We start from the raw sequence: 15,777 nt of genomic DNA, 5'->3' as shown, positions 1-15,777 counted from the left end.
AGGGGTGCAAAGGAGCAAGATAAATAAATAAATACAGTATGGGGATGAGGTAGTTGGATGGACTATTTACAGATGGGCTATGTACAGGTGCAGTGATCTGTGAGCTGCTCTGACAGCTGGTGCTTAAAGCTAGTGAGGGAGATATGAGTCTCCAGCTTCAGTGATTTTTGCAGTTCGTTCCAGTCATTGGCAGCAGAGAACTGGAAGGAGAGGCAGCCAAAGTAGGAATTGGCTTTGGGGATGACCAGTGAGATATACCTGCTGCTATGGTGACCAGTGAGCTGAGAAAAAGCAAGGCTTTACCTATCAGAGACTTGTAGATGACCTGAAGCCAGCCAGAGCATACAGGTCACAGTGGTGGGTAGTATTTTTTTAACCTTTATTTATCCTCTCCAGCGTCCCGTCCCGTATGCGGGATCAAAATCCAGGGAAAACTCCTAGCAACATTAGCATAACGAAATTTAATATTATTTTTTTTCAAATATAGGACTGTCTCATATCGTTTTATAGATACACTTCTCCTGAATCGACCCACGTCGTCCGATTTCAAAAAGGTTTTACAGGAATAGCAAATCATTAGATTATGTTAGAGGAGTCCATCGTAAAAGCAGCAACATAGCCATTTTCCGACCAACCACATGCATCACAAATAACCAAAAAACAGCTAAATGCAGCACTAACCTTTTACAAACTTCATCAGATGACACACCTAGGACATCATGTTACACAATACATGCATTCTTTTGTTCAATAAAGTTCATATTTATATATGAAAACAGCATTTTACATCAGCGTCTGACGTTGACTAACTATTTTCCCGTCAAATGCATCCAGGGAAACAGTGCTACAATTTACTGAATTACTATTCGAAAACATTTTTAAAATGTAATATTGTCATTTTAAGATTTATAGATGAATATCTCTTGAAAGCACCTGTCATTCCAGATTTAAAAATAACTTTACTGGGTAATCACACTTTGCTATAAAAGGGGATGCGATACTCAGAAAATGAGCAATTAAATACAGCTCGGCGCCATCTTGGAACAATCGCATATCACATCTAATCTTGTATAATATTGTCAATAATCCCTTACCTTTAGTTGTCTTCATCAGAAAGCACTTCCAGGGATCCCAGGTCCACAACAGATGTATTTTCGGTCGAAAAAGTCCATCCTTTATGTTCCATTAGCTTGCTGTTGTTAGCGCGTGTGAATGCTGTATCCAAATGCTCTGCCGGGCGCGGGACAGCCGTTTCGAAATAAAACATTTTTTTCCCATTTAGGTTCGTTCAAACATGTCAAACGTTGTATAACATAAATCTTCAGGGCCTGTTTCAACAAGAGAGCCAATAAGATTCGAGGGGGACGATTGCATTGTGTTTCAAAACGTTTCGAAAGGTGGTGGTAGACAGGGCCGCCGGCGTCATAATGGTGATGGCCCTCCCCCTGTGACCAATTTCCAACGCGTCTCATTCACTGAGTTTCGACAGTAGAAGGCTCAAAACACTTTGTAAAGACTGGGGACATCTTGTGGAAGCAATAGGAAGTGCTCAATGAACGATAGCTCACGGTGTGAATAATAGGCAACGACGTGAAGTTGAGTCCACAATTCAGAATTCCACTTCCTGTTTCAATCTGTCTCGGGGTTTTGACTGCCATATGAGTTCTGTTATACTCACAGACACCATTCAAACAGTTTTAGAAAGTTTAGGGTGTTTTCTATCCACAGGTATTAATTATATGCATATCCTAGCTTCTGAGTTTGATTAGTAGGCCGTTGAAAATGGGCACGAATTTTTTCCAAAATGCGCTGTGGCGCCCCCTATCCTAGGGTAACGTCAAGAGGTTAACTAGGCAATTCAGTTAAGAACAAATTCTTATTTTCAATGACAGCCTAGGGACAATGGGTTAACTGCCTTGTTCAGGGGAAGAATGACAGATGTTCACCTTGTCAGCTCAGGGATTTGATCTTGCAACCTTCCGGTTACTAGTCTAACACTCTAACCACTAGGCGACCCTGCCACCCCAATATGGGGCTTTGGTGACAAAACAGATGGCACTGTGATAAACTGCATCCAATTTGTTGAGTAGAGTGTTGGGGGCTATTTGTAAATGACATCGCAGAAGTTGAGGATCGGTAGGATGGTCAGTTTTACGAGGGTATGTTTGGCGGCATGAGTGAAGGATGCTTTGTTGCGAAATAGGAAGCCGATTCTAGATTTAATTTTGGATTGGAGATGTTTAATGTGAGTCTAGAAGGAGAGTTTACAGTCTAACCAGACACCTAGGTATTTGTAGTTGTCCACATATTCTAAGTCCGAACCGTCCAGAGTAGTGATGTTGGGCGGACGGGCAGGTGCGGGCAGTGATCGGTTGAAGAGCATGCATTTAGTTTTACTTGCATTTAAGAGCAGTTGGAGGCCACGGAAGGAGAGTTGTATGGCATTGAAGCTCGTCTGGAGGTTAGTTAACACAGTGTCCAAAGTAGGGCCAGAAGTATACAGAATGGTGTCGTCTGCGTAGAGGTGGATCAGAGAATCACCCGCAGCAAGAGCGACATCATTGATGTATACAGAGAAAACAGTCGGCCCGAGAATTTAACCCTGTGGCACCCCTATAGAGACTGCCAGAGGTCCGGACAATGCTGATTGACTGATTGCATTGAAGCTCGTCTGGAGGTTAGTTTATATATGGTGCTTTAATAAATTCAGTAGTTCTAAACCTGCGACTGACTCCTCTCTACACTTGTGACAATTGAACTGAAACAGATATCCACATCTAACTCAAACAAAGAAGGGCCAGAAGTATACAGAATGGTGTCGTCTGCGTAGAGGTGGATCAGAGAATCACCAACAGCAAGAGCGACATCATTGATGTACACAGAGAAGAGAGTCGGCCCGAGAATTGAACCCTGTGGCACCCCCATAGAGACTGCCAGAGGTCCGGACAACAGGCCCTCCGATTTGACACACTGAACTCTATCTGAGAAGTAGTTGGTGAACCAGGCGAGGCAGTCATTTGAGAAACCAAGGCTGTTTAGTCTGCCGATAAGAATGTGGTGATTGACAGAGTCGAAAGCCTTGGCCAGGTCGATGAATATGGCTGCACAGTAATATCTCTTATCGATGGCGGTTATGATATCGTTTAGGACCTTGAGCGTGGCTGAGGTGCACCCATGACCAGCTCTGAAACCAGATTGCATAGCAGAGAAGGTACGGTGGGATTTGAAATGGTCAGTGATCTGTTTGTTAACTTGGCTTTCGAAGACCTTAGAAAGGCAGGGTAGGATAGATATAGGTCTGTAGCAGTTTGGGTCTAGAGTGTCTCCCCCTTTGAAGAGGGGGATGACAGCAGCTGCTTTCCAATCTATGGGAATCTCAGACGACACGAAAGAGAGATTGAACAGGCTAGTAATAGGGGTTGCAACAATTTCGGCAGATAATTTTAGAAAGAAAGGGTCCAGATTGTCTAGCCCAGCTGATTTGTAGGGGTCCAAATTTTGCAGCTCTTTCAGAACATCAGCTATCTGGATTTGGGAGAAGGAGAAATGGTGGGGGCTTGGGCGGGTTGCTGTGGAGGGTGCCGGGCAGTTGACCGGGGTAGGGGTGGCCAGGTGGAAAGCATGGCCAGCCGTAGAGGAATGCTTATTGAAATTCTCAATTATTGTGGATTTATCGGTAGTGACAGTGTTTCCTAGCCTCAGAGCAGTGGGCAGCTGGGAGGAGGTGCTCTTATTCTCCATGGACTTTACAGTGTCCCAGAACTTTTTGGAGTTTGTACTACAGGATGCAAATTTCTGTTTGAAAAAGCTAGCCTTAGTTTGCCTGACTGCCTGTGTATATTGGCTCCTAACTTCCCTGAAAAGTTGCATAGATGCCATAATGGAGGTCCGATCCTATTTGGAGGAGCCCCTCTGCAGATCCTCTGAGCTGGTGGAAGAACAAGGCCTCTGTCTACCCACGGCTTCCTAAAGTCCTGACAGGGAGTCTCTGCATAGTGGCCTCATCCGTTCCCTCTGAGAGGGTCTTCTCGAAAAACGGGACAAATAATTACTGAGAGAAGAAACCACATCAGCCCCTCGACAGTGAGGCAGCTTGCAGTTCTGAATGCAAATCTCTCATAAAAGCAAAATCTGGTCAGCATTGCTGTGTGCTGCTGGTTGTAACATGGCACTAAAGAAGAGAGAGAAAAGAGGGGCCCGTTTAATGTTTTTAGTCGGATGCTGCAGTTCTGCACATTGTTGTTTATTATTCTTTGATATGGAGCAATATTCTATTATTATGCTGTTCAGATTGTATTCATTTTGAATTGTTACATTTATATGCACTTTGTTTATATACATTAAAAACTTATACTTTACATGTAAATGTTTAAAAACCTCTTGGGGCTAGGTGGGACGCTAGCGTACCACCTGTGGTGCACTCCATCAACAGCAGGTGCATTTCAAGAGCGGCAAATTTGAATCCAAATAAATGTCAAAATTCAAATTTTTCAAAAATACAACTATGTTACACCATTTGAAAGATAAACATCTCCTTAATCTAACCACGTTTTACGATTTCAAAAAGGTTTTACGGCGAAAGCATAAATTTAGAGTATGTTAGGACAGTACATTTACAAGAGTTGTGTGTAATGTTTTGTCAAGTCAAAGACAGGGTCACCAAAACCATAAAACCAGCTAAAATGATACACTAACCTTTTACAATCTCCATCAGATGACACTCCTAGGACATTATGTTAGACAATGCATGCATTTTTAGTTCTATCAAGTTCATATTTATATACAAAAACAGCGTTTTACTATGGCATTGATGTTGAGGAAATCGTTTCCCTCCAATAACCGGCAGTCAAGTCAGCGTCACAAATTAAATAATTAAAATTAGAAAACATTGGTAAAATATTATATTGTCATTTAAAGAATTATAGATTTACATCTTTTGAACGCAATCAACTTGCCAGATTTAAAAATAACCTTACTGGGAAATCACACTTTGCAATAATCTGAGCACTGTGCCCAGAAAAATACGCGTTGCGATACAGACTAGACGTCATGTTGGGGAGATCTAAAATCGAAAATACTATGTAAATAATCCATTACCTTTGATTCTCTTCATCAGATGTCACTTCCAGGTATCACAGGTCCATAACGAATGTAGTTTTGTTCAAAAAAGCTCATCATTTATGTCCAAAAATCTCCGTCTCGTTAGCACATGATGTAAGCCAGCCGGACTTCTCGTCATGAACGAGGGGAAAAAATATATTTCCGTTCGTTCAAACATGTCAAACGTTGTATAGCATAAATCATTAGGGCCTTTTTAACCAGAACATGAATAATATTCAAGGTGGACGAATGCATAGCCTTTTATAACGTATTGGAACGAGGGTACCCAACATGAAGTAGCGCGCCAGGTGTCTAATGGGACATCACCGTTCCATGGCTCTTGTTCGGTCAGATCTCCCTCCAGAAGACTCAAAACACTTTGTAAAGGCTGGTGACATCTAGTGGAAGCAATAGGAAGTGCCAAAATATTCCTAAACCCCTGTGTTTTTCAATGGGATAGGTTTAAAGTCAATACAACACATCAGGTATCCACTTCCTGTCAGAAAATGTCTCAGGGTTTTGCCTGCCAAATGAGTTCTGTTATACTCACAGACACCATTCAAACAGTTTTGGAAACTTTAGAGTGTTTTCTATCCATATATAATAAGTATATGCATATTCTAGTTACTGGGTAGGATTAGTAACCAGATTAAATCGGGTACATTTTTTTTATCCAGACGTGTAAATGCTGCCCCCTAGACCCAACAGGTTAATAGCATTCTTTTTCATAACAAACCAATGCACAGAAAGAAAAAAAAAAATGTATGAAATTGTATGAAATGTATGCATTCACCACTGTAAGTCGCTCTGGATAAGAGCGTCTGCTAAATGACTAAAATGTAAAATGTAATTTTAAAATATATTGTGGTTAAGGTAGAGTATGATTTAATTAACTTTAAAAAAAAAAAAAAAATAATAATAATTTAATTTGAATTGTTTTAACACCAATCATAGTCAAACTATCGCAAACTGTTTGACTTGAAAAAATACAAAAACATATAATTTTTAAAGAGCCGTTTGGGAGCCAAAAGAGAGCTGAGCCGAACGAGCCGGAAAGCCCATCAGTAATCTGGACTGTTTCCCCAACAACCTGACTCCGCTGCTCTCGGCCGCTCTCGGCTCTTTCCGTTCTCATCGGTATTCCTAAACTGTACGCGCGCTATCGATGATGAAAAGGCTCCAGCAGTGTTCGCGCGCCTCATAAAGAGAGAGAGAGAGAGAGAGAGAGAGACAAAGACAGAGAGAGAGAGAGAGAGAGAGAGAGAGAGAGAGAGAGAGAGGCGACAGAGAGAGACACAGAGAGAGAGAGAGACACAGAGAGAGAGAGACACAGAGAGAGGGAGAGAGACAGAGAGACAGAGAGAGAGAGAGAGAGAGAGAGAGAGAGAGCAGAGAGAGAGAGAGAGAGACAGAGAGAGAGAGAGAGAGAGAAAGAGATACAGAGATCCGCAGAGCTGGAGCGATCTTCCCACGACCGAACCGCTTCGGGACCTGAGAACAGTGAATTAGACACGCAACCCTCCTGCTGTCCGGTAACCGGGTCGCCATGCCGACCGTCTGATTAGCCGTCTGTGTGTCTGTCCGGAGGAACTGGACCGTTGTTCGGCGGATGTATGTCGACGCCTCTCGGTATGAAATGTCTGAACTAACAACGATGAGGAGGAATCTGCTGCTCGTGTTTCTACTGACTGTTATCTGCTTGAGACGCGAGGCGCTCTGCGGTTCTCCCAGTGTTCAGATCGGTAGGTACATTCATATATATTACATCTGGGGGAAAAATGCTCATATAACATATATATATATATATATATATATATATATATATATATATTGCATTAGACAGTGGCCTATGTTCTCTCCGTGTACTGACGCGTAGTCTGTATATTAGCCTGCATAACACTGGAGCGGCGGTTTCATCTGCATTACACTGCATCTGAGATGGCGGGAGGGAGAAACGGGGGAGGAGGAAGAGAGGGAGAGGAGGGAGAGAGAGGAGGGGGAGAGAGAGAAGGGGGAGAAGGAGAGGGAAAGAGAGGAGGGAGAGAGAGGAGGGGGAGAGGAGGGAGAGAGGAGGGGGAGAGAGAGGAGGGGGAGAAGGAAGAGAGGGAGAGAGGAGGGAGAGAGAGAAGGGGGATTAAGGAGAGAGTGAGTGATGGGGTATATGTGAGCTATTGAGAAGGCAGAAGGGGTTCCATGCCTTCTCTTTAAAACAGATTAAAGATGGTGTTATTAATGATCAGGTCTGCTTCCTGCTGCATTATCATGGACGACAGAGCTGGGTATCATACCAGGCCTTGATAAGGATTATTATTGGTATTATTATGATTATTATTATTATACAGTAACAGCAGTCGGGGATGCAAGGCCTGTTCCAGACAACCTCACAGTGACTTCTCATAGACTGATCGTTAAATAGGTCTGTTTCAGTTCAATATGTCGGTTTCAGTTCAATATATCTATTTCAATTAAATGTGTCTGACAGTTAAATGTGGATGGCTCTTTCAGTTCATTATGGATGGCTGTTTCAGTTAAATGTGGATGGCTCTTTCAGTTCATTATGGATGGCTGTTTCAGTTCAATGTGGATGGCTGTTTCAGTTCATTATGGATGGCTGTTTCAGTTCATTATGGATGGCTGTTTCAGTTCAATGTGGATGGCTGTTTCAGTTCATTATGGATGGCTGTTTCAGTTCAATGTGGATGGCTGTTTCAGTTCATTATGGATGGCCGTTTCAGTTCATTATGGATGGCTGTTTCAGTTCATTATGGATAGCTGTTTCAGTTCAATATGGATGGCTGTTTCAGTTCATTATGGATGGCTGTTTCAGTTCAATGTGGATGGCTGTTTCAGTTCAATATGGATAGCAGTTTCAGTAAAATGTTGCTGTTTCAGTTCCATATGGACGGCTGTTTCAGTTCAATGTGGATGGCTGTTTCAGTTCAATGTGGATGGCTGTTTCAGTTCAATGTGGATGGCTGTTTCAGTTCAATATGGATAGCCGTTTCAGTTCAATATGGATGGCTGTTTCAGTTCATTATGGATGGCTGTTTCAGTTCAATGTGGATGGCTGTTTCAGTTCAATGTGGATGGCTGTTTCAGTTCATCATGGATAGCTGTTTCAGCTCAATATGGATGGCTGTTTCAGTTCAATGTGGATGGCTGTTTCAGTTCAATATGGATGGCTGTTTCAGTTCATTATGGATGGCTGTTTCAGTTCAATGTGGATGGCTGTTTCAGTTCATTATGGATAGCTGTTTCAGTTCAATATGGATGGATGGTTCAGTTCATTATGCATGGAAGTTTCAGTTCCATTTGTATAGCTGTTTCAGTTCAATATGGATGGCAGTTTCAGTAAAATGTTGCTGTTTCAGTTCCATATGGACGGCTGTTTCAGTTCAATGTGGATGGCTGTTTCAGTTCAATGTGGATGGCTGTTTCAGTTCAATGTGGATGGCTGTTTCAGTTCAATATGGATAGCCGTTTCAGTTCAATATGGATGGCTGTTTCAGTTCAATATAGATGGTTGTTTCAGTTTGATATGGATGGATGTTTCAGTTCGATATGGATGGATGTTTCAGTTCAATATGGGTGGATGTTTCAGTTCGATATGGATAGCTGTTTCAATTCAATATGGCTGTTTGAGTTAGATATGGATGGCTGTTTCAGTTCAATATGGCTGTTTGAGTTAGATATGAATGGCTGTTTCAGTTCAACATGGCTGTTTGAGTTAGATATGGATGGCTGTTTCAGTTCAATATGAATGGCAGTTTCAGTTCAATATGGCTGTTTGAGTTAGATATGGATGGCTGTTTCAGTTCAATATGGCTGTTTGAGTTAGATATGGATATCTGTTTCAGTTCAATATGGCTGTTTGAGTTAGATATGGATGGCTGTTTCAGTTCAATATGGCTGTTTGAGTTAGATATGGATGGCTGTTTCAGTTCAATATGGCTGTTTGAGTTAGATATGGATGGCTGTTTCAGTTCAATATGGCTGTTTGAGTTAGATATGGATGGCTGTTTCAGTTCAATATGAATGGCAGTTTCAGTTCAATATGGCTGTTTGAGTTAGATATGGATGGCTGTTTCAGTTCAATATGGCTGTTTGAGTTAGATATGGATGGCTGTTTCAGTTCAATATGGCTGTTTGAGTTAGATGTGGATATCTGTTTCAGTTCAATATGGCTGTTTGAGTTAGATATGGATGGCTGTTTCAGTTCAATATGGCTGTTTGAGTTAGATATGAATGGCTGTTTCAGTTCAATATGGCTGTTTGAGTTAGATGTGGATGGCTGTTTCAGTTCAATATGGATATCTGTTCAATATGGATATCTGTTTCAGTTCAGTTGTCACAAGTGTAGAGAGGAGTCAGTCGCAGGTTTAGAACTACTGAATTTATTAAAGCACCATACAGTGGGGGAATAAAGTATTTGATCCCCTGCTGATTTTGTACGTTTGCCCACTCACAAAGAAATGATCAGTCTATAATTTTAATGGTAGGTTTATTTGAACAGTGAGAGACAGAATAACAACAAAAAATCCAGAAAAACGCATGTCAAAAATGTTATAAATTAATTTGCATTTTAATGAGGGAAATAAGTATTTGACCCCTCTGCAAAACATGACTTAGTACTTGGTGGCAAAACTCTTGTTGGCAATCACAGAGGTCAGACGTTTCTTGTAGTTGGCTACCAGGTTTGCACACATCTCAGGAGGGATTTTGTCCCACTCCTCTTTGCAGATCTTCTCCAAGTCATTAAGGTTTCGAGGCTGACGTTTGGCAACTCGAACCTTCAGCTCCCTCCACAGATTTTCTATGGGATTAAGGTCTGGAGACTGGCTAGGCCACTCCAGGACCTTAATGTGCTTCTTCTTGAGCCACTCCTTTGTTGCCTTGGCCGTGTGTTTTGGGTCATTGTCATGCTGGAATACCCATCCACGACCCATTTTCAATGCCCTGGCTGAGGGAAGGAGGTTCTCACCCAAGATTTGACGGTACATGGCCCCGTCCATCGTCCCTTTGATGCGGTGAAGTTGTCCTGTCCCCTTAGCAGAAAAACACCCACAAAGCATAATGTTTCCACCTCCATGTTTGACGGTGGGGATGGTGTTCTTGGGGTCATAGGCAGCATTCCTCCTCCTCCAAACACGGCGAGTTGATTTGATGCCAAAGAGCTCCATTTTGGTCTCATCTGACCACAACACTTTCACCCAGTTGTCCTCTGAATCATTCAGATGTTCATTGGCAAACTTCAGATGGGCATATATATGTGCTTTCTTGAGCAGGGGGACCTTGCGGGCGCTGCAGGATTTCAGTCCTTCACGGCGTAGTGTGTTACCAATTGTTTTCTTGGTGACTATGGTCCCAGCTGCCTTGAGATCATTGACAAGATCCTCCCGTGTAGTTCTGGGCTGATTCCTCACCATTCTCATGATCATTGCAACTCCACGAGGTGAGATCTTGAGGCCGAGGGAGATTGACAGTCCTTTTGTGTTTCTTCCATTTGCAAATAATCACACCAACTGTTGTCACCTTCTCACCAAGCTGCTTGGCGATGGTCTTGTAGCCCATTCCAGCCTTGTGTAGGTCTACAATCTTGTCCCTGACATCCTTGGAGAGCTCTTTGGTCTTGGCCATGGTGGAGAGTTTGGAATCTGATTGATTGATTACTTCTGTGGACAGGTGTCTTTTATACAGGTAACAAACTGAGATTAGGAGCACTTTAAGAGTGCTCCTCTTTCTGATTTGAGAGGGGTTAAATACTTATTTCCCTCATTAAAATGCAAATCAATGTAACATTTTTGACATGGGTTTTTCTGGATTTTTTTTGTTATTCTATCTCTCACTGTTCAAATAAACCTACCATTAAAATTATAGACTGATCATTTCTTTGTCAGAGGGAAAATGTACAAAATCAGCAGGGGATCAAAAACTTTTTTCCCTCACTGTATATAAAAGCGGGATGAAACCCAAAGTGCAAAATAATAAAGTACTCAGGAAATAGTAGGATAGATTCCTCTCAGGAAATCAAGCAACATTTACAATGACCGACAAAGACAAATGACAGAGGGAGTATATATATATATATATATATTGTTGCTTGTATATATACAGTGATTGAGTGGGGATTGGAACCAGGTGTGTGTAATGATGACGAGACAAGTCCGGGGTTGATGAGTGAAGGGCGTTTGCCAGCAGCAGGTTCGGCAGCAGCTTTTAAAAATTTGATTTAACCTTTATTTAACTAGCCAAGTCAGTTAAGAACAAATTCTTATTTACAATGTCGGCCTACACCGGCCAAACCGGGACGACACTGGGCCAATTGTGCGCCGCCTTATGGGACTCCCAATCGGTTGTGATACAGCCCGGCGACGCTGAATGCCTGAGATGGACAGGAGGGGGAGCCAAAGCGAAGGCTGGTGTGTCAGTACCCCATCCCGAGGCGCTGCTCCAGCAGCAGGGCACCGCCGACCTTGGGGACGACCCCGGAGATGCGGTGCAGGTCGATCTGGACGACACCTGTGGAAGTTCCGAATGAGAGAACGGTCCAGGACGTCTCACGCCGGAACCCAGCACTGCTGTTCAGGACTGTACCGGTTCAGTCGGCCAGGTACTGGAGAGACCGCCTACAATGTCATGAGTCCACCAGGCTGCGGACGGAGTACACCGGGGCCCCGTTGACGTCCAAGGGAGGGGGAGGTGCATCGTGGGGTCCAACACTAGCCAAGGGACCAGCTGCCACCAGCCTGAGGAGAGATACATGAAATGAGGGTAAGATACGGTAATTGACAGGGAGCTGTAATCTGTACGTCACCTCATTGACTGTCCTCAGGACTTTAAACGGCCCCACAAACCTCAGCTTCCGGCAGGGCAGACGGAGGGGCAGGTCCTTCGTAGAAAGCCAGACCCTGTCACCGGGGTGAAAGACCGGGGTCACACTGCGGTGACGATGGGCCTGTGCCTTCTGCTGGAGGACGACGCACTGGAGACAGGTGTGCACTGTGTTCCATACCTCCTCGGTATGCCGGAACCAATCGTCCACAGCAGGAGCCTTGATCTGACTCCGGTGCCAGGGCCGGCTGATAGCCTAGAACACACTGAAAGGGTGTGAGGTTAGTGGAGGAGTGACGGAGGGAGTTTTGTGCATATTCTGCCCAAGGTAGCCCACAGGTACCTACCCAGTTCCTGATTTACCCTTTCCACCTTCCCATTTGATTGGGGATGGTACCTGGAGGTGAGGCTGACTGTGACCCCCAGTCGTTCCATGAAGGCCTTCCAGACACAGGAGGTGAACTGAGGACCACGGTCAGACACGATGTCCTCCAGGATCCCTAGTGCCGGAAGACATGAGAGAAGAGAGCCTCCATGTTCTGCATGGCCGTAGGGAGACCAGGCAGAGGAATCAAACAACAGGCTTTGGAAAACCGGTCCACAATGGCCAGGATGGTTGTGTGCCCCTCTGAGAGGGGAAGGTCTGTGACAAAGTCCACGGAGAGATGGGCCAAGGGGCTTTGTGGAACCGGCAGCGGGTGGAGTTTGCCATAGGGGAGGTGTCTCAGTGTCTTGCTCTGTGTCATATTCGTGTATGTAGGTGCGAGGGAAGTCAGGCGCCGGAGAAACCAAGTTGGTTAATATGGAGTATTTAATGAAAAACAAACTCCAAAACCAAAGTACAAAATAAAATGGGTAAAGGATACCCGTCGCACACCGATACACAAACCCACGTAACATAACATACAAACAATCACCGACAAGAACAGGAGGGGAAACAGAGAGTTAAATACACAAGCAATTAATGGGATTGGAACCAGGTGTGATGGAAGACAAGACAAAACCAATGGAAAATGAAAAACTGATCAATGATGGCTAGAAGACCGGTGACGTCGACCGCTGAGCACCACCCATGCAAGGAGGGGCATCGACTTCGGCAGAAGTCGTGACACTCTGTGCGCAGGTGGATCAGGAAGAGACGTAAACCCGGACATCCTGGGCAAAGGTGGGCCACCAGTACTTGGCGGAGAGACAGTTGTTAGTACGGGCTATACCCGGGTGCCCCGACACAGGTGCTGTGTGTGCCCAGGCGAGGAGACGGTCCCGCACATCAGAGGGCATGTAGGTACGCCTCCCGGGACAGTGGGCAGGTGAGGGCTCGACGGATGTCCGCGTCCGCATTCCACACGACAGGAGCCACAATGAAGGGCAGAGTGTCCACCTCCACGATGAAGGGCAGAGACGAGTCATGATGAGCCAGAACAGGTGCGTTTGTAAAACGTTCATTGAGCTTACGGAAGGCTTCGTTGGCCTCCTTAGTCCAGCGCAGCTGTCGAGGTCCTCCCTTCAGGAGGGAGGTGAGAGGGGCCACTACTGTGCTGAAACTCCTAATGAAGAGCCTGAAATAGTTGGCAAAACCTAGGAAGCGCAGCACCGCCTTTATGTTGGATGGAACAGGCCACGACCGTACTGCACTGACCCTCTGCTCTTCCATCTCCACTCCTGCGGTGGATATCCGCTAGCCCAGGAAGGAGACTGCCTGCTGGAAGAAAAGGCACTTCTCTGCCTTGGCGTACAGGTGATGCCCTATCAGCTTCTCCAAAACGGACCTGACATGAGAGACATGTTGCTCGCGTGTCGTGGAGAACACCAAGATGTCGTCTATGTACACCACTACACAGCGACACAACATGTCTCTAAACACCTCGTTAATGACGGATTGAAACACAGAGGGTGTATTTGTCAGGCCGTAGGGCATTACCCTGTATTCGTAGTGCTCGGTGCTGGTGCTGAAGGCGGTCTTCCATTCATCCCCCTCTCTAATGCGCACCAGGTCGTAGGCACTACGTAAATACAATTTGGTAAAGTACTGAGCACCGTGCATCTGATCTATCACAGTGGATATGAGAGGCAGGGGATAACTGAATTTAACAGTTGCCTTATTCAGTGTCCGGTAATCAATACAGGGGCGCAGACCTCAATCCTTCTTTGCGAAAAAGATGCTGGAGGAGGCCGGTGAGGTGGACGGACGGAGGAATCCTTGGGCCAGCGCCTCCTGGACGTAGGCCACCATTGGGTTTGGTCTCTGCATGCGAGATAGAGTAGATGTGCCCCCGCGGGAGGGTAGAACCAGACAGTAGGTCGATAGTGCAGTCCCATAGGCGATGAGGGGGCAGGCACGTGGACAGGGGAATATTGGTTGTCACTTTCTCCCTTCCATGTTCTGTATCATGCACCCAGGACAATGCATCGGCCTTGACATTCTTAGATCCCGGCCTGTAGGAGAGGGTAAAGTCAAACCTGGCGAGTAAATGGGCCCTCTTGGCCTGACACGGGTTCAGCCTCTTCGCTGCTCGAATATACTTTAGGTACCCGTGGTCCATCTAAACAAGGAATGGGTGTTGAGCACCCTCCAGCCAGTGCCGCCATGTTTTTAGCGCCTTCTTGACGGCCAGCAACTCACGAGTCTTCAAAAAAAGCCACCTGTAGGTCCCGTTATTCCTCCGGGATAGGGACGTGGGTGGCCAGGTTCGGACTTTCCACAGAGGTGGCATCGGTAGACACAGAGAGACACCTCCCCTGACACTCCTGCAACCAACCCAACAACCTCTCTCTCCACGATATCCTGGGGTTATGCAACTGTAACCAGGGGAAACCTGAAACTGCGGGGTGCGTTCATGGTGGTTTTGAGCAACTGTGATGGAAATGGGAATCGTGGTCTGGCACACCAGTCCTGTTCCTAGGGGACAGTTGTCTAGGGGATGGACTGGGATACGGGGTTGTAAAGGGATTAGAGGAATGCGTAATGATAGGGGGTTGCCACTGACTGGTCTAGGAAATTTCCTGCAGAACCTGAGTCCACTAGTCCACTAGTCCGGGAAGGTGACAGGAAGGAGGACTGGCTGGGTGGACAGAGAGGAGCAAGGCACGTCCACGCCTACCTGGGAAGGTGCAGGAGTGCCCCTCGGCCTGTTGCTTCCTCGCCTGGTTCTCCTACAGGGAAAGGTGTTCCAGGGGTGGTCTGACTCGCTGCGGTAGGAGCAGAGACCCTGTTGACGGCGGCGTTGACGTTCCTCGGGGGGGAAGGTGCTTCGTGCCCACCTCCATGGGCTCAGTCTCGCTGGAGGTTCCTGGAAGAGACCCGAACCCCGGGATGGGCGACGACGGGCACGTAGGAGATTATCCAGGCGGATGGCCATGGCGATGAGCTGGTCCAGCATAAGGTCCAGCTCGGTCTGGACATCCGTCAGTAGCCCGCTGCGGAAAATTGTCAACAGGGCCTGGTCATTCCAGCCAGTGGACGCAGCCACCTTCTGGAAATCCAGAGTGTACTCAGATGCTGCCCTGGACCCCTTGTCGTAGACGGAGGAGATGCTCACCACCCTCTCGGGCCCTCTGTAGGGTGGTCAGAAACAGCACGGAAGAGTTGGGTGAAGTGTTCATTTGAGTTAGATATGGATGGCTGTTTCAGTTCAATATGGCTGTTTCAGTTAGATATGGATGGCTGTTTCAGTTCAATATGAATGGCTGTTTCAGTTCAATATGGCTGTTTGAGTTAGATGTGGATGGCTGTTTCAGTTCAATATGAATGGCAGTTTCAGTTCAATATGGATGGATGTGGAGCTATGTAGATGTTCAACCAGATAATCATACTCCCTGGTTGCATCTCCAGCCATCATCATGTCT

The 15,777-nt window shown here is 45.6% G+C and overlaps 1 protein-coding gene across 6 annotated transcripts in view; it reads left to right on the top strand.

Moving 5' to 3' along the window:
- Positions 1-6,496: 6,496 nt before the first annotated feature.
- The window catches only part of LOC106595741 (glutamate receptor 2), a 105,325-nt gene continuing 96,044 nt past the window's right edge, over positions 6,497-15,777 (top strand). For all 6 annotated transcript variants that reach the window (XM_045712409.1, XM_045712411.1, XM_045712408.1 and 3 more), the window contains exon 1: positions 6,497-6,842. In XM_045712409.1, coding sequence (XP_045568365.1) covers positions 6,710-6,842 — 133 coding nt within the window. In that variant the 5' untranslated portion in view covers positions 6,497-6,709. The remainder of the gene's footprint in view (positions 6,843-15,777) is intronic.

This window comes from Salmo salar, unplaced genomic scaffold, assembly GCF_905237065.1.
Source record: "Salmo salar unplaced genomic scaffold, Ssal_v3.1, whole genome shotgun sequence".
Lineage (NCBI taxonomy): Eukaryota > Metazoa > Chordata > Actinopteri > Salmoniformes > Salmonidae > Salmo > Salmo salar.
The sequence above is the reverse complement of the archived record's forward strand: the minus strand, read 5'-3'. Positions and strand labels throughout refer to the sequence as shown.